The following is a 19616-nucleotide window of genomic DNA, read 5'->3' on the forward strand; positions in this document are numbered from 1 at the left end:
AAGGCGGGGGGACAGGCCCAAGCATCTTCTAGCTAGAAAGTAAGCCCGATCCAAGATGGCGCACCGCTGACTAGCCTGTGGGCGGAGCTAAGACCTCCGAACTAAGATGGCGCCTCTCCAACCCAAAGCAAGATGCGGCACCGCTGACGAGCCTGGGGCGGAGCTAAGTCCTCAGAACTAAGATGGCGCAACCTGCTCCTCTCCAACCCAGAGCAAGATGGCGGCATCGCTGACGAGTTTAAGGGCGTAGCTAAGTCCTCTTTCTATGTCCATGCTCCGGGCCCATGCTCCTTCTCCCTCTGGTTCCCGTCACCTCGCTCCCCGTGTACCATGACCAGGAAGAGTGAGTATGACTCGCGCGCGCTGTAAGTAGGTAGCGGCCACGAACTAGGACTAACATTGCTCTCTCTCCTCCCGTTCACAGAGCAGAAGAGGCCCGGCAAGATCCGCAACCGCGGCAAGGTAAGCGCCGCTTAACTGCGCTCCGTGCGCGTGCTGGATAGGCGTCATACGTAAATCGTACGCATGCGCTGACGCGCCGCCTTTGGCTTGTTGACAGGAAGGCGATGATAAACATGCGCAGTAGCGAAAAATGCGAACAGAATGGTGTGCGCATGCGCAGTAGTACAGGCGCGTTGCAGTTTGGGATTTGTGGTTCTTTTGTAGGTGATGCAGTTCAGGGGAACTTGCACTGTCAGTCTGCAAAGCATGTTTTTACACCCACTCAGTCTGTACTCTGCAGGGGAACAGGGAACATCTTGTAAGACTAAAAACATACCTGGTAATAACATTTCAAATGTATTAAGGACATACAGGAACAGCTGCACGTTTTTAGATTGTGTATGGGTGACACTTCTGTGGTTTCACTTGGTGTTTGATTGACACCCCATGTCACATATGTGAGCATTGTTTTGTCATCTAGGACTCCAGGGCTGTAGGGTGAGGGTGGAGTAGAGTGTTGTGGCCTTGATGTGGGCGTCAGTATTTATTTAGTATATGTTATACTCTTGCAGCAGTTATTGCCTCGCCAGCTACATGGCTTTAGTGCTGTGTCGTCCTTTTGAAAGTGCAGGAACGTTCTTCTAGCATATGGTGCCAAGAGTTTTCTGTGTCACTCTGAGTACCAAATGAGGTTTATTAGGGCAAAACTTTAAAATGTTTTAAATTACATTAATGCATAGAAGTATTAACTAGTACAATCCTCACATGTTTTGAGATATTGAATAACACAAAATATAACAGTATCCAAAAAACCTGGTTAGATAATACGTTTAGAATTATCTTTCGATTCTCTTAGAAATATTTAAAGAGTCTTCTTCCTGCGAAAATACCCCACCTCCTAAATTTAAGCCCTTCATGACGGAAACTCTTCAGTAAGACACCAGATTCAAAAGCGTTGTCGGTTTAGCTGGTGGTTGTTTGTGTGTTTATTCCTACTTCCCAGACCACCTCTCAAGGAATCTCCCGACCATATTGACATATCTCAGTATTGTATATCTGGGTTCCGGTGGTCTCGTCAATCCTTGAGCAGCTGACAGACCATTGGTCTGGCTCGTTTGTTACTGGATGATGACCTGCCGAAATGCCCAATCAGAAGCGTTATAAGTTTGGCCTTCTGACTTTAATTGAGACAAGAAATGTATCACTTGGGACGCATGCCTCCACAGTATCCAAACTCTGATTGAAGCACCAAAGTACCCATCTCTTTCAAGGTGAAGAGTGTCATTTGTGCATTCCACTGGACCAGGCTTGTTTAAAATAGAACACAGCTTGATCGCAAAGTACTGGCATTGTCCATCGGATCCCTGGCAAAGGGGTGAAGCAGGCTTGCCGCCACTAATGGATGCTTTTGGTTAATTGGATTGGTCAAAATCTCCAGAAAAAGAGAAATGGGACTCAAGGGAGTCCATGACCGCTGCAACAGAACAGAGCACAATGCCTGTGCTTTACAGACTGGAGTCACAAGGATTAGATCTGCTAACTTCCTTCTTGTCTTCGAAGCTCCTCTCAAGATCAACATGAATGGAAGAAAGACTCATACCGTTGGCTGCACCTCAAGGCTTGTAGAAACGCATCTGTCAGTCGGGATCCGGTTTCCAAGGGAAAAATGATGGAAGGTATTGGTTCAGGCAAGATGCAAAAATGTCAGTCGGACACGCCTCCCACTTATTCATCAGTACTTGGAAGATCTGAACACTCAGCATCCAATTGCTGGCATCTCTCATGTATCAAGCATTCTAGTCTGCTTCTACATTAATTCGCCAACTAACGCTGTTGGGGTCAATAATGCCAGAAATCTGTTGCAATCTGTCAGAATCTGAGACCTCAGTCTTCCCAGTTTGTTGATGTATTGAACAGCCAGGAAGTTATGTATTTTGAAAAGGATGCAAGATTTCGACTTCGAAGATAGGGATTTGATGAAATATAAGCTTGAGGATCCTGCACTATGATAATTGTTTATTCCAGTTAAATTATTATGCAAACTCCTCTTGACCCTTGCATTGCACACCTGGTTTCATTCCCTTGGTGAAAGACAGTCTGAGTGGTAGAGTTGTGACTTTGCACGTTTGCCACTGAAACTGTAGAAACCACCCCGCTGTGGGAGAAAAATTGGAATTGCAAAGTACTCATCCATGAGATGAAGGCAGACCATCCGGTCATCTTCTTGCAATAGATCTGTCAGCGGATTGATGATAAAGTAGAGAGAAACGGCAATATATGATCCAGACATTGACATCTTGAACAGGGCTTGAGGAATATACTTCACCACTCACTGTGACGAGTCAGATTTTGTCAGGGCCAGCTATTTTTAGTGCGTTGGGTCCAAATCCGGCGAGAGAGCTTAAACGGCAAAGAACAGGTGTTCTGCTCAAATCAGAGAGTGAATGAGCAATACAGAGGCCTTTAAATGACAGAGGTCAAATGTCAGCTGATGTCTTCTTACAAATTGCAGCTTATTTTATCCTGGATATTGGTGTTTTATAAACTCCTCGTACTTTGCGGTCAGAAAAAGAAAAGTTAAGTGAACTATCTGACAATCGTGCTGGGGTCAAGCAGTGTGAAGTGAATGGCTGTAGGATGTCAGTTTTTTCCTAACACATAACATTTAAATAGCTTGTAAATGAACTGTACAAATATTTCAAAATATATTTCAATAGTTAGGAAAACACTTTTTAAAAATTCTGATGCCTGAAGCAAAGATTTTAATAGAAGCAAAACAAAGGAAAATACTACTTGGTGAGGTGAAAATTTCGTGGCATGCTTGCAAGAGCTGGCCTCATGGATGGCTAACAAATGCCTGAAATTGAATGGCATTAAGACTGAGGTGCTTGTGGTAGGGAGAGCCCCGTCGGTGTGGTCCCAGAGTTTGGGGTCCACCCCTACGCCCTGCACTCAGACGAAGAACCTGGGGGTATGGCTGGACACAAAGCTCTCCTTTGAGTACCAAACAAGGCGGGTGGCAGGCAACTGTTTTGGAGTCCTGAGGGGCCTTCGCAAAACCCTGGACATGTTGCCTACTACAGCCAGGAAGACCATGGTTCATGCCCTGGTGACATCGCGCCTAGATTATGGCAATTTCATTTACCTGGGTGCAACAACGAAATGTATGCTTAGACTCCAGGGTGTACAGAACGCATCAGCTCGTCTGGTTCTCATGAGCCCGAGGAGGGTCTCCTCATAGGCAACGCTGGCTCTACTCCACTGGCTGAGAGCGTTTTGTTCAAGGCACTGTGCGTCTGCCACCTTATTATTCATGGGACGGCTCCTTCCTATCTGTCTGAGTTACTCACTCCTTATCTCCCAACACACCAACTGAGATCATGGGGGACGGGTTTGGTGTGCGTTCCCACTATTAAGAGAGCAAGGATGGGTGGGCCCTCATTCCGCTTTCTGGCTGCCCAGCAATGGAACAACTTCCCTTGATTCTCTGGGTGGAGGCACGGGAGTGCTCCTTCAGGAAAAATTTGAAAACGCATCTCTTCCCCCGGGATAGTTAGGACTGGCTAGGATAGGCTGTGGCAATCTGTGCAGTTGCACTGCAGCGCGGGGACATACTGGCCGAGTGTCACCATGAGCTTTATAAATGTGCCTATTATTATTATTATTATTATTATTATTATAATAACTATTTTGCTGAAACCGGATTCCCACACTTTATTTTTACGCTGTATAGTTTTATCAATGAAACTGCATGTTAGTGGGAAAGTTTGTGGTCATTTCAATGTAAATGGGCTGTCGGTAAATGACCGTGCACTACCACAACATGCTTTAGTGATATATTTATTAAAAGTGAGAGTTTTTGAACTTGAACTGGGAAACCGTACCACCCTCATCCTGATGATATTAGTCAAAGTAGAGGCACATCTGGGGCCATGTGTACCCTTTGTGGGAAAAGCTGAGTCTATTAAATCAAACAAAAAATGTTTGTACAGGAGACATGCTAAACTCACATATTTGAAGGCGCTCTCATATGTGAAAATGGAGAAAAAAGCTACTCAGTGAAATAAAATATTTGCCTAGGATCTCACAATTTGGGACGAGTTTATTGGCCTCCCTGAAAGTGTGCAAAGAGCATCACCTGACAACCTGAAGAAAGTGATGGAGGGGCGCGGGGGGGGGGCAATGGAAGCACCCACAGATCTGTTCATGCGCTGACCCGAAGGGCTGTCACTTGGGCCATACAGCTCCTGTTTTGCTTAGATGCGAGCAGCAAGGGAGGTTTAGCTGCAAGTGAAAAGTAAGCTATGTAGAGTTTAAACATGGCAACGACTGACGGTCGATACATTGTTTCACGGTTCATTCAAATATTTGACACACATAGAGGCACTTATTTAACTGTAGCCCAGCACGGAAAGAGACTGTCAAGATGATGGCAGCTCTGTTTGGACTCCTGGCAGGTAACTATGAGTTGCTTGTTTTTTTTGTTTTAAAGTATCTTAGGAGTTGTAAGTTGTTTTTTACTTGCTGCTGTGTAAAAGAAGAGAGGCAAAGTCTGAGCTTGCGGCCCTGTCATAGAATCTTATTGGAGAACTCCGTATTTCTGAACTGAACAGGCTAGCTCAGGCGGCGGCCTTTTTATTAATTCAACCTCATCTTCAAAGTGTCACACCTACTCTTAACATATTTGATCGCCTAAATATTCGACATGGTTCCATAGATTTCAGTGGGATCATAACATTTGTAGGTGTTCACCTTCCTCGTTTAAAAGCCTTCAGCCCCACTAAAGAGATCGCCTTACTGGGGAGCGGGGTTGTCTCAGGGCTTGGGTTTTACTTGTTAAGGTCAGTACCAACAGCGGGGTGCCCAATATTGCACCCCAGCAGCTCCCAGCATAGCACACTTCACATGAAGGTTGTCTCCCCTGAGCCCGAGGCTGAAATCCAAAGCCCGTGCAGAGCCTGTAAAGGTAAGACCGCAGTCCAGGAAACTGAAGACGTCTCTGAATTCCATACATTCAATGTGGCAGAATAAGAGGTTGTGTCATGAGGGTGAAGTCGTGCTAGCTGGAGGCACTGTACCAAACTATACATTATTTTTGACAAAATCTCGCCCGCCACTAAAAGAAATTAGCAACTAGGAAAAATGTGCCAGTGAAGTTGTTCTGGTTTACATATTTAGACACAAACTGCATTTTTAGTTACTGGAGGAGGTTACGTAGTGCTCTAAGTGGGGTGAAAAAGATATCAGTCTCAAAGATGGCCATTGCTTGAGAGAGCGCAAAGAATCATTTCTAAGATGACTTGCTGCTCTAAGGCCATATCTTTATACAGGTAACTTCACATCACACGCCCGACTCCTCGTGGCCCAATTACTCCTCCTCATCCTTTTGGTTTTCCTTTGAGTCCTCCTTCTCCAAATTCTACCTTTTCTGGTCCTCGTTCTCCCGATTAACACAACACCTGTTTTAGAGGCCCCTAGCTGCCAATGGATGGAGAACTGAAACTTGTGTCATATTCAGCTGTGTTGATGGTATTGTTGCCATCATTGGTGGCAACTTTACTGGAAAGCCAAGCCGATGGCACTGATGGCAGCACAGTGTGAATTTAGTGCTGCCAGGCAACATAAAAAACCAGAGTAAGGTATACAGGCAATGGTATTTTCACCAAATCCCTCTTAACCCCCCCAAAACATGAATCTATCTTCCTGGAGTCCCTCCACAAACAACCCTCACCCCCTAGACCCATTACCTGAAACCTTGCTTTCCCCACACCTTCCTGCTTCTGCCATGAGACACTTTTATTGAATACAGTTTAAGTGGAAAACATATTGTTGAAAAGTGGTTTCATTGAAAGGTATCGGATACAGCTCAAAACATTGTATGTAACACAGGCCTATAGAGGCTGCCTTCTCAAAGCTCAGACTTGAATTCGAGGCAGAACTGTGAGGAACTATTTCCCAGTGAAGAGTGTGGTGTTTGGGGTGGCCCAGGTGTGGAAGGTCGCTGTGCCTCAGGTGGTGTTGGATTTTTGTAGGGGAAGCCACTATCTCGTTCTTATGTTATTTGTTCAATAACTCTATCTCCCTTCTCTTTGCAGGGAAAGGACACAAAACAACCGGGGAAGCATGCTACAAACAAGAGTCCTGGCCTGCCTAACCTGTCGCAGTTCGTCCACCATGCTAAAAGGGCAGCCGAAGAGAAGAAGAAGCGGGTGAGAGGCTGTGCCCACACTGCGGCCCAATGGCTGTGAATCTATGCTGCTAGGCCAGAGGTCCCCGGGGAAAGGTCCAAGCGATCCCAAGTCACAGGGACGTTTTGTGATAGGATAGAATCCTTCCTAAAATCAGTGTCTCAGAATGATCTTCAGCCTAAGCCTTCCCTACAGGATCCAAAACAGTGTCTGAAAACAACTTTGGCGAACCCTTATCCCCTGTGCTCAGCTGTTCTATGACTGGCACAAGTTTCACTTTGATTAAAAAAAGTAGAATTGTTAGATGCACTGTGGTTGTGTGAACCGTAGATGGGAGGGATTGGAGGTTTGAAGGGAATGATTCCCAACAAGGCTGAACAGTGATTCTCCGATGACCCCAGAAATCCTAGGTGCAATGAGGGACCCACCTGTCCAAGCACACACCTTGCAAGTGTTGGGTTCCTAGAGATTTTCTGTCAATCAAGTCGCGCTGTCTGCTATTTCAACAGGTAGAAGCCATGAGGGAGAAACAGAAAGCAGCTCGACAGAAGGAGGTCAGTAAGCGGCGGAGTCTGGAGGGGCTGCAGAAAGATGCTCTGAAGAGACAGAGGGAGTTCGAGCAGAAGGTAAACATGGCGGCTTCAGTGCATGCTTATTGGGAGGTGATATTGGGGCGCACTTATAGGAGGGATCATTTAGAACCGCTCTGGTATGACTCTAGGACTATACGAAGAAGCATATAACCGCTTGCTGATGGTCTTGGCTGATTTCTGTGACACAAACCTCATCACATGGCAACATGCAAAACCACCCGATTGTTTCAGGGATCTGTTTAGGTTACAAGCTGAGGTCCGGCCTCCAGGGGGCCCTTCCTGCTGGATCCTGCCAGTCAGCTGCAGGCTAAGGTCCTTCGATCTCTAGGCTGGTTGTTGCTGGAGATATCATTACACCTCTCCATACTTTCTATGCTTCTTCCCACACTGGTCCACTACAGGCCTTAAATCTTACCATGTAGTGTGACGGCTGCTTACAGTCTTAGGATGTCACACCTCCTGGTTCTTACCTCTCATGTCCAACCTCTCAGTTCCCTCTCTCAGACCCCACCACTGGTTTCTCAGTTTCAGGTCCATCCCCCAGAACGCCTCCTCTCTAGTACCCCTACAGGCTGGCCTTCTTGGGTACCACGTCCGGCTTCCCCCTTTACTCTAGTTTCCTCTCTGGGTTCTCACTATCTGTTGTTACCATTGGTGTGTCCCTCTCTTGTACCGGCTGAGTTCTCTGCCTCCAGTCCTGCATCCTCTCTGGCCCTACCCCAGGACCCCCCCTTGTCCCCTGTCCTGTATCCTCTCTGGTCCTACCCCAGGACCCCCCCTTGTCCCCTGTCCTGCATCCTCTCTGGCCCTACCCCAGGACCCCCCCTTGTCCCCTGTCCTGCATCCTCTCTGGCCCTACCCCAGGACCCCCCATGTCCCCTGTCCTGCATCCTCTCTGGTCCTACCCCAGGACCCCCCCTTGTCCCCTGTCCTGCATCCTCTCTGGTCCTACCCCAGGACCCCCCCTTGTCCCCTGTCCTGTATCCTCTCTGGCCCTACCCCAGGACCCCCCCCCTTGTCCCCTCTGGTGTTCTTCCAGTCTGGTCCCATTTTCAGGTTCTACTTCTGTAGTATCAAACCTGACTCCGTCCTCTCTACTACCATCCCTGTGACCTCCCTATCTTGTTCTACTCTGGTGGCCTTCTTATATTGTGCCCCCCCATGATTTTCAGCCACCGAGCCTATTTTTAATGTTCCCTTTCCAGGTTCACTCGTATGAGTTCAACCTCCGAGTCCTTTGTTTTAGATCACATTTTTGGGCCAGTCTCTACGTTTTTTGTTTGTTGTTTTGTTGTTTCCTTCACATTCTCCCGTCTGCTTCAGTTCCCATACTTGTGTTCTCGGATTTTACCATTTGCCTCATCATTTCATGGCTCCTGCCCCACCACCTTCCTTTTCTGCTTGTGGCTCCACCTGCCACAGGCCCCGTCACACAGAGTCGACCAGGCTTCAGGCCAGTGAGAACCAAAAGAGAAATGAGCAGCCTCTGAGCCGCGAGAGAGTCTTGCCGCCCATTCACTGCGGCCAACGATGCGTTGCTGTGTCTGGACGGTACGGCTCAATATGAAGGGCCTGGTTTAGATCTTGACTGGTAACCGGGCAGAACCGTGACCGATATCCCGTCCGCCGAAATATAAATATAATGATATCCTCTGGGATTTATATTTCCGCAGATGGCATATCCGTCACCATAGTAACCCGTCCGCCGAGCTCTAAACAGGCCCTTAGCTTAATGTCACCTGTCACTGTTGACTCCGCATACACTTCGGTGAAATGAATCTCTTTTGTTATATTTTGCTTTTCTCTCCATCACCCCCTCCCCCAACAGGAGATCGATCTGAGAAATTTACAGAAGCACTCGCAGCTTGAAACAGAAAACTCTAGAAAAGCCTACTACCGCGAGTTTAAGAAGGTCAGTGGTGAAGCTTTGTGGTAGTGCCAGTCTTTTGTCCTTTCTTACTTTTTTTTTGTTTAATTTCCAAGTCGGCGACAGCATGGATTGGCTGCTGAGCTTTAACTGCGAGATCCAGTGCAATGAATACACGTAGCAAACAATCAACTGTATTGGAGGTCATACAGTGCCCCAGGAAGGAGGAGGGAAGTGATAGTGGAGAGGTAAGGGAAGTGGTGGAATAGTGTGACAGTAAAATCAATCATTTAAATGAACTTTTCATGCTATAATTGGTATAGCAACAGCTGCCATGAGTAATGGCCACAATAATTTTAGAAAGGCATACAACACAAGGTACAGTGTATATACAAAATATTGGCGTGAGGTTGCCGCAATTGGAAAAACAGTCGACGTTTCGACCCTCTGATAGTGCAGGAAAAGTTATCCTTGCTGCGGGGTCTTCATCAGGACATGGGGGAGGGGCAGGGAACCTAATGAAAATGGGTATAATAGACTAAAGTTAGAGGGGTGCTACTCCAGCCTCTCATTATTATCACAGCGGTAGTTTAAAGCGTTGGTCAACATCCTAGTTAAAGATATTTAGCTGATTGATTAAAAGGGGATTGTGAGTCAATACACATCAAGATTAAAAATTAACGTGATATGAACGTGTCCAGAGCATGGAACAAGGTCTGAACACAGTTAAGGGCAAGGGCCAGAGCGCCTGGGTAGGGAAACCGGCACGGTTCTAGGCAACAAACCACTCACAGGGTAAGGCATGTATTAATTGAATTACCTGAAATAGAACATAGACTAAAATTCAAGGAACATAAGAGAGCCTGAAATATAGTGAATGAGACTATCCCAAGTTACTCTCATACATAGTGACAACAAAAGTGAGTTAAAAACTAAGGAGAAAGACATACCACAGGGTAAGGAGTCCTCCGTGTGGTCTATAATTAATTAGGGCAACGTCAGTAGTAGAGCTGCACCTAAAATAATGAGCGTACACTGATTACAGGTCTGTAAAGAGGAGGACAGTCAAATGAGAGTCACAGCGATATCCGATTGGATACAGAGTAGTAATGCTTACCGGTAGCGGCGTCAAGCACTCAGTCGGTGCTAGATACATTAAGGCATCGTGGGGAATTGATCCAAAGTTCGTCTGATGAGGCAAAACAATGGAACCATGAGAGAGCAAATCACTATTAAAGGATTTAAGACGGAAGGCGGAACAGGAGGGGAGTCATACTCACTAGGTTAGATTTAATCAGGGAGCTCCGTACGAGGGCAGCCGATGTGTGCTGCGTTTCCTGGTTTAGTGAAATAGTCATGGCAACGGATCACGTGGTGATCGGCAGAGCCGTGAAACGAGAAGAAAGACTATCAGTCTCGTCAGTGATGTTACTGGAACTGAAGGGGCCAGGCAGTTGAGAAGTGTTACAGAACACGTTTAACATGTCATGAGTCCAAGACATTGCCATGAGAGAATAAGCAAATGCGAGACAGCATTCGGAGCAATTGAGTCAAACGAAGAACAATTGTGATATCAGTGACGTCTCAATACAACCAATTAGTATATTCAGGGCGTACCTCTCGAACATGAGGGTAAGGCCCGTAGTGCAGTCAATTAACACATACAATCACAGACTATGTGATAGTCACCAATGGAACAGTAGCGTACCTCTCGAACATGAGGGTAGGGCCACCTTGCTCAGACTAAGAAATAGTTAGAAGAAATTTACTGGGAAAGGGAACCCTACTTAGGATGGTCAAAAGAGGGAGGTTCATGTATAATCAATGATGAGAAATTTGAAACATATATGAGCAGAGAGACCCATCATGGAAGTGTAGCCAATTGGGAAAATGAACTATCCAGTTCATTGAGGCCAGTTTCAATTGAATTAAAATAGTAGATCCATTTCAATTCTCGGGTGTTTAGAATGTCCGAGATATTTCCACCTCGTGGTCCCAGCGTTGCCTTTTCAATGACCAGCCAACGTAGACTTTCAGGGGGATGGGAATTCAACTTGAAATGTTCCACTAGTGGTGCGCCAGGGACATCACATCGGATTCGGCTCATGTGTTGTAAAATCCGAGCTTTTACTTTTTGTTGAGTCTGGCCAATGTACATTTTTTGGCATGGGCAAACGATGGCGTAGATGATGTTATTTGAGTTACAGTTGCTGAAGGATTTGAGTTTGACTGTAAGGTGAAGATGCAAAAATTCTTTGGTCTGAATAGCAGAATCGCAAGCCTTACAATGGCCACATTTGAAATGACCAATAACTGGTGGTAAGTTCCACATGGAGGTAATCGTGGGTTGACTGTCTGTGGATAAGAAGGAGCAAACCACATAGTCCTTAATGCTCTTAGCCTTCTTAAACGCATGGAGTGGTGTCTCAGGTTGTTTGATATCATCAGATACCAAATGCCAGTGCTTGTTGATAATCCGTTTGATGCTATTGCTTTTGGTATTGAAGGTGGTGACACAGACAATACGGCTCTCTTCACAGTTGGTTCTGTCTTGTGGTGATAGTAGTTCTTCACGGGGATAGAACCACGCACGTTTGCGTGCTTTTTTATCAGGCGTCTTGGGTATCCCCGGCTTAGCAAGCGGTTTGAAAGATCCTCTGATTCCGAGAAATAGTGGTCTTTACTTGAACAATTCCTTCGTATCCTTAGAAACTGCCCGAAGGGCAAGTTATCGCGGAGAGCTCGAGGATGATGACTGTTGTAAGCCAATAGAGAATTTCTCTCAGATGGTTTGCGATATAATTTAGTGCAGAGTGATCCAGAGTGATGGTAAATCGTGACATCCAAAAAATCGATGGTGTTGCTGTCCGATTGGATAGTAAACTTGACAAATTGAGATTGTTGGTTTAGCCAAGTAAAGAAACTGCTTAATAGGTCCTGACTGCCGTTCCAAACTAGTAAAATGTCATCAATATACCTCATCCAGAGACCAATCTGGTCTCTGAATGGGTTCAATTGATTAAGGACTGTATCTTCTTCAAAAGCTGCCATGTAGAGTATGGCTACATCGGGAGCGAAAGGAGCACCCATGGCTACACCGGAGGTTTGGAGGTAAAAGTTATTGTCAAACAAAAAGAAGTTTCGGGTCATCGCTATTTTGAGCAAAGCTACAATGAACTCAGAAGGAACTTGAACAGGAGCAGGACGTTTCTGAAGACATCTGGCTATCACTGGAAGAGCCTCTTGTTGTGGGATACATGTGTATAGGGAGACTACATCACATGTAGCTAGTCTCTGGTTCAGCGGATCATAAGATATGCTTTCAATGATGTTAATGGTGTGCATTGTGTCTCGTAGATACAACAATAACTTTTACCTCCAAACCTCCGGTGTAGCCATGGGTGCTCCTTTCGCTCCCGATGTAGCCATACTCTACATGGCAGCTTTTGAAGAAGATACAGTCCTTAATCAATTGAACCCATTCAGAGACCAGATTGGTCTCTGGATGAGGTATATTGATGAAATTTTACTAGTTTGGAACGGTAGTCATGACCTATTAAGCAGTTTCTTTACTTGGCTAAACCAACAATCTCAATTTGTCAAGTTTACTATCCAATCGGACAGCAACACCATCGATTTTTTGGATGTCACGATTTACCATCACTCTGGATCACTCTGCACTAAATTATATCGCAAACCATCTGAGAGAAATTCTCTATTGGCTTACAACAGTCATCATCCTCGAGCTCTCCGCGATAACTTGCCCTTCGGGCAGTTTCTAAGGATACGAAGGAATTGTTCAAGTAAAGACCACTATTTCTCGGAATCAGAGGATCTTTCAAACCGCTTGCTAAGCCGGGGATACCCAAGACGCCTGATAAAAAAAGCACGCAAACGTGCGTGGTTCTATCCCCGTGAAGAACTACTATCACCACAAGACAGAACCAACTGTGAAGAGAGCCGTATTGTCTGTGTCACCACCTTCAATACCAAAAGCAATAGCATCAAACGGATTATCAACAAGCACTGGCATTTGGTATCTGATGATATCAAACAACCTGAGACACCACTCCATGCGTTTAAGAAGGCTAAGAGCATTAAGGACTATGTGGTTTGCTCCTTCTTATCCACAGACAGTCAACCCACGATTACCTCCATGTGGAACTTACCACCAGTTATTGGTCATTTCAAATGTGGCCATTGTAAGGCTTGCGATTCTGCTATTCAGACCAAAGAATTTTTGCATCTTCACCTTACAGTCAAACTCAAATCCTTCAGCAACTGTAACTCAAATAACATCATCTACGCCATCGTTTGCCCATGCCAAAAAATGTACATTGGCCAGACTCAACAAAAAGTAAAAGCTCGGATTTTACAACACATGAGCCGAATCCGATGTGATGTCCCTGGCGCACCACTAGTGGAACATTTCAAGTTGAATTCCCATCCCCCTGAAAGTCTACGTTGGCTGGTCATTGAAAAGGCAACGCTGGGACCACGAGGTGGAAATATCTCGGACATTCTAAACACCCGAGAATTGAAATGGATCTACTATTTTAATTCAATTGAAACTGGCCTCAATGAACTGGATAGTTCATTTTCCCAATTGGCTACACTTCCATGATGGGTCTCTCTGCTCATATATGTTTCAAATTCCTCATCATTGATTATACATGAACCTCCCTCTTTTGACCATCCTAAGTAGGGTTCCCTTTCCCAGTAAATTTCTTCTAACTATTTCTTAGTCTGAGCAAGGTGGCCCTACCCTCATGTTCGAGAGGTACGCTACTGTTCCATTGGTGACTATCACATTGTCTGTGATTGTATGTGTTGATTGACTGCACTACGGGCCTTACCCTCATGTTCGAGAGGTACGCCCTGAATATACTAATTGGTTGTATTGAGACGTCACTGATATCACAATTGTTCTTCGTTTGACTCAATTGCTCCGAATGCTGTCTCGCATTTGCTTATTCTCTCATGGCAATGTCTTGGACTCATGACATGTTAAACGTGTTCTGTAACACTTCTCAACTGCCTGGCCCCTTCAGTTCCAGTAACATCACTGACGAGACTGATAGTCTTTCTTCTCGTTTCACGGCTCTGCTGATCACCACGTGATCCGTTGCCATGACTATTTCACTAAACCAGGAAACGCAGCACACATCGGCTGCCCTCGTACGGAGCTCCCTGATTAAATCTAACCTAGTGAGTATGACTCCCCTCCTGTTCCGCCTTCCGTCTTAAATCCTTTAATAGTGATTTGCTCTCTCATGGTTCCATTGTTTTGCCTCATCAGACGAACTTTGGATCAATTCCCCACGATGCCTTAATGTATCTAGCACCGACTGAGTGCTTGACGCCGCTACCGGTAAGCATTACTACTCTGTATCCAATCGGATATCGCTGTGACTCTCATTTGACTGTCCTCCTCTTTACAGACCTGTAATCAGTGTACGCTCATTATTTTAGGTGCAGCTCTACTACTGACGTTGCCCTAATTAATCATAGACCACACGGAGGACTCCTTACCCTGTGGTATGTCTTTCTCCTTAGTTTTTAACTCACTTTTGTTGTCACTATGTATGAGAGTAACTTGGGATAGTCTCATTCACTATATTTCAGGCTCTCTTATGTTCCTTGAATTTTAGTCTATGTTCTATTTCAGGTAATTCAATTAATACATGCCTTACCCTGTGAGTGGTTTGTTGCCTAGAACCGTGCCGGTTTCCCTACCCAGGCGCTCTGGCCCTTGCCCTTAACTGTGTTCAGACCTTGTTCCATGCTCTGGACACGTTCATACCACGTTAATTTTTAATCTTGATGTGTATTGACTCACAATCCCCTTTTAATCAATCAGCTAAATATCTTTAACTAGGATGTTGACCAACGCTTTAAACTACCGCTGTGATAATAATGAGAGGCTGGAGTAGCACCCCTCTAACTTTAGTCTATTATACCCATTTTCATTAGGTTCCCTGCCCCTCCCCCTGGTCCTGATGAAGACCCCGCAGCAGGGATAACTTTTCCTGCACTATCAGAGGGTCGAAACGTCGACTGTTTTTCCAATTGCGGCAACCTCACGCCAATATTTTGTATATACACTGTACCTTGTGTTGTATGCCTTTCTAAAATTATTGTGGCCATTACTCATGGCAGCTGTTGCTATACCAATTATAGCATGAAAAGTTCATTTAAATGATTGATTTTACTGTCACACTATTCCACCACTTCCCTTACCTCTCCACTATCACTTCCCTCCTCCTTCCTGGGGCACTGTATGACCTCCAATACAGTTGATTGTTTGCTACGTGTATTCATTACACTGGATCCCAGAGTGAATAAACCTTTGCGGATCAACATAATTGTTTTTGATTAATTCATTGAATTGTACTATATGTTCCTTGTTCACACTGGGACCCCTTCCTCCTAGTACCTACTGAACCCAGGTCCCAGTGACTACAATTGGGTAACCCCCTCATTCATAACCGAGCTTTAACTGCAGCAGTACCTTGGACTAATAGATCTAGTTGGAAAGTAGCCCAAGTGGCCAGCCACCAGCTGAGAGCTTGGCTACCGATGTGCACGAAGATATTTTTTTCTGTACCGCACCATACCTCAGAGGGCATCACTGCATGTGCAGCGTACCGCAGAGGGCCTTACTGCATGTGCAGCGTACCGCAGAGGGCCTCACTGCATGTGCAGCGTACTGCAGAGGGCCTCACTGCATGTGCAGCGTACCGCAGAGGGCCTCACTGCATGTGCAGCGTACCGCAGAGGGCCTCACTGCATGTGCAGCGTACCGCAGAGGGCCTCACTGCATATGCAGCGTACCGCGGACACACTCACTGCAGTGTTTCTCCCTGCCCTGTCTCCTCCACCTCAGGGATTTCATTGTATCGTGCAGTTGTGCACATTATGTCTGCAAGGTTTAACCACTATCTCGCCCGTTTAACTAACGTACTTGCAGATTTTCAAGTCTGGCGGGAAAAACATTTGGCACAAGAGCAAAAAGGGACAGTACGAAGCCACACAGGCAGTCTGTCCCAACACCTGGGTCAATAAATGCTTTGAGAACTGGCACCATCTGTTACTTAAGCGTCCATGATGGTCGCAGGGCATCAGTACATGCAGAAAGATGCACTGTAGGACTCGTGGGATCACTAGTAAACGAGAAGAGGCCCTCGCAAGGTGAACCTCTTATTTCTGTGCTGTCTGAGGCACTTAGGATGGAAATTGGTTTCTGATTTGCCAAATCTGAGCAATAGCAGTACTTTTTCTGGACCAAAGCAAGTATGGGGCCCTCGCAAGTGTAGGTGCTCGCAAAGGATGCTGAAGCGAGCTGCACGCTGGACGATCTGCATTCCTATTTTGTAGGCAGTTCCCTTATAGATCCGGCCTGCAGCCCAAACGATTACTACAGTGTTGTACAGCAATAACCGGCGTGGTTGGTGGAGACTCGCAGAACATGCTGAAATCTGGTCTGTGCCAGGAAGGTTGGCCCAAAAAGAGCAAATGTATTAATAAGTTGTTTTATCACCACCAGCTGGGCCTTATTCGACCCACATCTCCATTCTGTACTTTTGGATCAGCGCACATATGCCTTTTTGCTTCACAGAGTTACCTTCGATGGTGCTAGAGTAAGTACATTCGCCACGCGAAGGGTGACACTTGTGCACACTCAGTCTGAGCGGCTGCTCTTCTTCCTGCAGGTGGTGGAGGCAGCGGATGTGATTCTACAAGTCCTGGATGCCCGGGACCCGCAGGGCTGCCGCTGTCCTCAGGTGGAGCAGGCAGTGGTGCAAGCCGGAACCAACAAGAAGCTTGTCCTGGTGTTGAATAAGATTGGTGAGTAGGGGCTGCGAATGGCCTCAGCTTTTTACGCCACCTGCAAATGGACAAGCAGCCTCTAATGTTCCCACTGCTGTTCCTCCCTGTTGTTGGCACAAGCCTGCAGCTACACTGCCCCATTTCACTGTCATCGGCCGAATGGGGCCGCCTTTAGGTTATGATGTTAAAGGAATATTTGATACCTCGGGCACTGCACCAACAGCCTCTCTCTTTTAAGGTATAAAAGAAAGGTACTGCAAGAATGGGCTGTCCTCTGACCCACAGTATCAGAACCCCATAGCAGGGCCCTGTGCTTGTTGCATTTCCACTCACAATCGACCCAAAGAGGGACTCCTGAGCTATGGGCGTTGCCGCCAACCCCGGCTACAGAGGTCTGATAAGATTCCACATTGGTGAAGAACGCCCTCCTTTTCAAATGACTTGTAAAGCCGGCTCCTTCAGAGTTCCGTCTGTAGCCATTCGGTATTTAGACTAACAAAGTTCTGACTCCGTTCCTTTTCATTCTCCCTCCAGATCTGGTTTCCAAAGAGATTGTGGAGAAGTGGCTCAAGTATCTACGCAACGAGTTCCCCACTGTGGCCTTCAAGGCCTCAACGCAGCAGCAGAATAAGAACCTGGTGAGTCTATGTTGTAGAACGTGCTCCTTTGCCCTCACTGTGCCTTAGCACCGGTATCAGGACCGGTTCTAGCATCGAAAATCTGTACTCCAGAACAAGCGATGATCCACGCCCTCACTCCACTCCGTGGGACACCAGGCAAGCCTCGGTCTAACCCATCTCTGTTCCGGTAACGTTATTAGCGTGCAACTTGGAAACTACTTTCCTTCCTCGATTAGGCACTTGAAGTTTACAAACCAGGAGCGTGGAAAGTAAAATCCACTGCATTTTTGTGTGAGCACCAGCTGTAGGGTTTTGTGAATAGATTTGAAGTCTGTGGCTTTTCTTTCGTTCTTCACCCATCAGAATCTCTCAGTGTGGGGCACCCTTCTGATCTGCCTTTCTTTTGTAGAGGGCACTTCCCTTGCCCTGATCACCAGTACACAGTTTTTTTTCAGATTTGTGAAACTCAATACAAACCTTTGATTTCTTTTCTTTAGCAACAAAGCCGGGTGCCGGTGAGCCAAGCATCCACCGACCTGCTGAGCTCTGGAGCCTGCATTGGGGCTGATTGCCTGATGAAGCTTCTGGGGAACTACTGCCGGAACCAGGATATCAAGACGGCTATCACCGTAGGGGTCGTAGGTGAGGCAGTGGGGCATTGTGAAGCAGGGACATGGGCAGGCTTCAGGCCGCTGGCTAGCCAACATCTCTAGGAGGCGCTGTTTCTGGCTTATAAAGCAGACATGCTAGAAGGGAATCTGTGTGCACTTGTCTCACACTTGAAACTCTCTGCAGTTAATAATACTGCATCTGTCGTTCAAAACAAATTCTCTTTTTTTGCGTGACAGGCAGACGTTAACTGATTTCTTGGTTGTGACATTCTTGCAGGGTTTCCCAATGTGGGAAAAAGCAGTTTGATTAACAGCTTGAAGCGTGCCCGAGCCTGCAACGTGGGAGCAACACCCGGCGTCACGAAGTAAGTGGTGTGCACAAATATGTTGTGTGAAAAGTGCAAAATCACCGCAAGGGTATCCTTTCGTTTAGCAGGGTTGTGTGCCTAGGCCTACAATCACTGCTTCTCTGTACAACTTCTCTGCGCTGTCTGACCTACCGGTGATATATGCGCCTAACAAATACCAAATACATACATACATGCATACATACATACATACTTACATACATGGTCTTTGCAGTTATTGGTTTTCCTCCACCCCAGCTGAACCTGCCCCCATGACTTTACCACCTTTTCTATAAAAACTTCCTTATGTGTCTCTCATCCTGCTCTTCCTCCCCCATGGGGAGAGTTCACTAATCCCTGTTCTGCGACCTCCCAGCTTGTGGCAGGTGTTAACATCTGTTATTCCATCTATAGCCTAAAATGCTTTATTTCTACTTTATATTTATACACTACATATTTCAGTGTCTCTCTTTTCTGTGTTTGTACCCCATATTTCTGCCAAGTTTCCTACCTCCCTCTTTTATTGTATTTATTCCAATGACATAATAGTACTTCTCATACCGTCTTTGAAACGGTTTATACCCCTAAGATATCAAAATGTCCCCTGTACCCCACTTCGCCTCTGTTTACACCCTGAGTTTTAAATATCACTCGCAACTCGTCTCTCCATCTTGAGGTTATCTATGAAAATATTACTCACTCAAATCTCGAATTGTCCCCTTTCGTAGGTCAGTTGAACATATCTTCTCTGTCTCCTATATACCCTCTCTTACACTGTCTTATTGGCTTTAACATATGTGTTTGATAATAAATAAATGAGGCTGTTTGCCTTTTATTTGTCTTTCTTATAATCTTTATTAAAATATATCAGCACTATGGCGTCTGGCATACCTTCTCCCACTGAATCGAGGCTTTACCATTGGCTCGCCATCGTACCCAGCTCACACCTGCTGTACTGAGCCCAAGCTTTCCCACACTGCAACTACCAGGCATAAAGTAATAAAGGTATATACCTGTCAAAACCTACAAAATACCTCCTAAGAGGGCCTCAAGTTTGTTCAAGTGGGTCACCTACAACAAAACCCTTGCCTACTAAAGTAATCAGCGAGGTTCCATTTA

General features: G+C 46.0%; 1 protein-coding gene across 1 annotated transcript in view; it reads left to right on the forward strand.

Annotated features, from left to right (window-relative positions):
• Window positions 1-254: 254 nt before the first annotated feature.
• Window positions 255-19616, forward strand: part of GNL3L (G protein nucleolar 3 like) — a 46477-nt gene continuing 27115 nt past the window's right edge. The window contains exons 1-9 of the mRNA XM_086940183.1: window positions 255-343; window positions 425-462; window positions 6537-6650; window positions 7139-7255; window positions 9051-9134; window positions 16802-16937; window positions 17454-17557; window positions 18037-18181; window positions 18428-18515. Of these exons, the coding sequence (XP_086796309.1) occupies window positions 331-343; window positions 425-462; window positions 6537-6650; window positions 7139-7255; window positions 9051-9134; window positions 16802-16937; window positions 17454-17557; window positions 18037-18181; window positions 18428-18515 (839 nt within the window). The 5' untranslated portion in view covers window positions 255-330. The remainder of the gene's footprint in view (window positions 344-424; window positions 463-6536; window positions 6651-7138; window positions 7256-9050; window positions 9135-16801; window positions 16938-17453; window positions 17558-18036; window positions 18182-18427; window positions 18516-19616) is intronic.

This window comes from Lissotriton vulgaris, chromosome 10, assembly GCF_964263255.1.
Source record: "Lissotriton vulgaris chromosome 10, aLisVul1.2, whole genome shotgun sequence".
NCBI classification, from domain to species: domain Eukaryota; kingdom Metazoa; phylum Chordata; class Amphibia; order Caudata; family Salamandridae; genus Lissotriton; species Lissotriton vulgaris.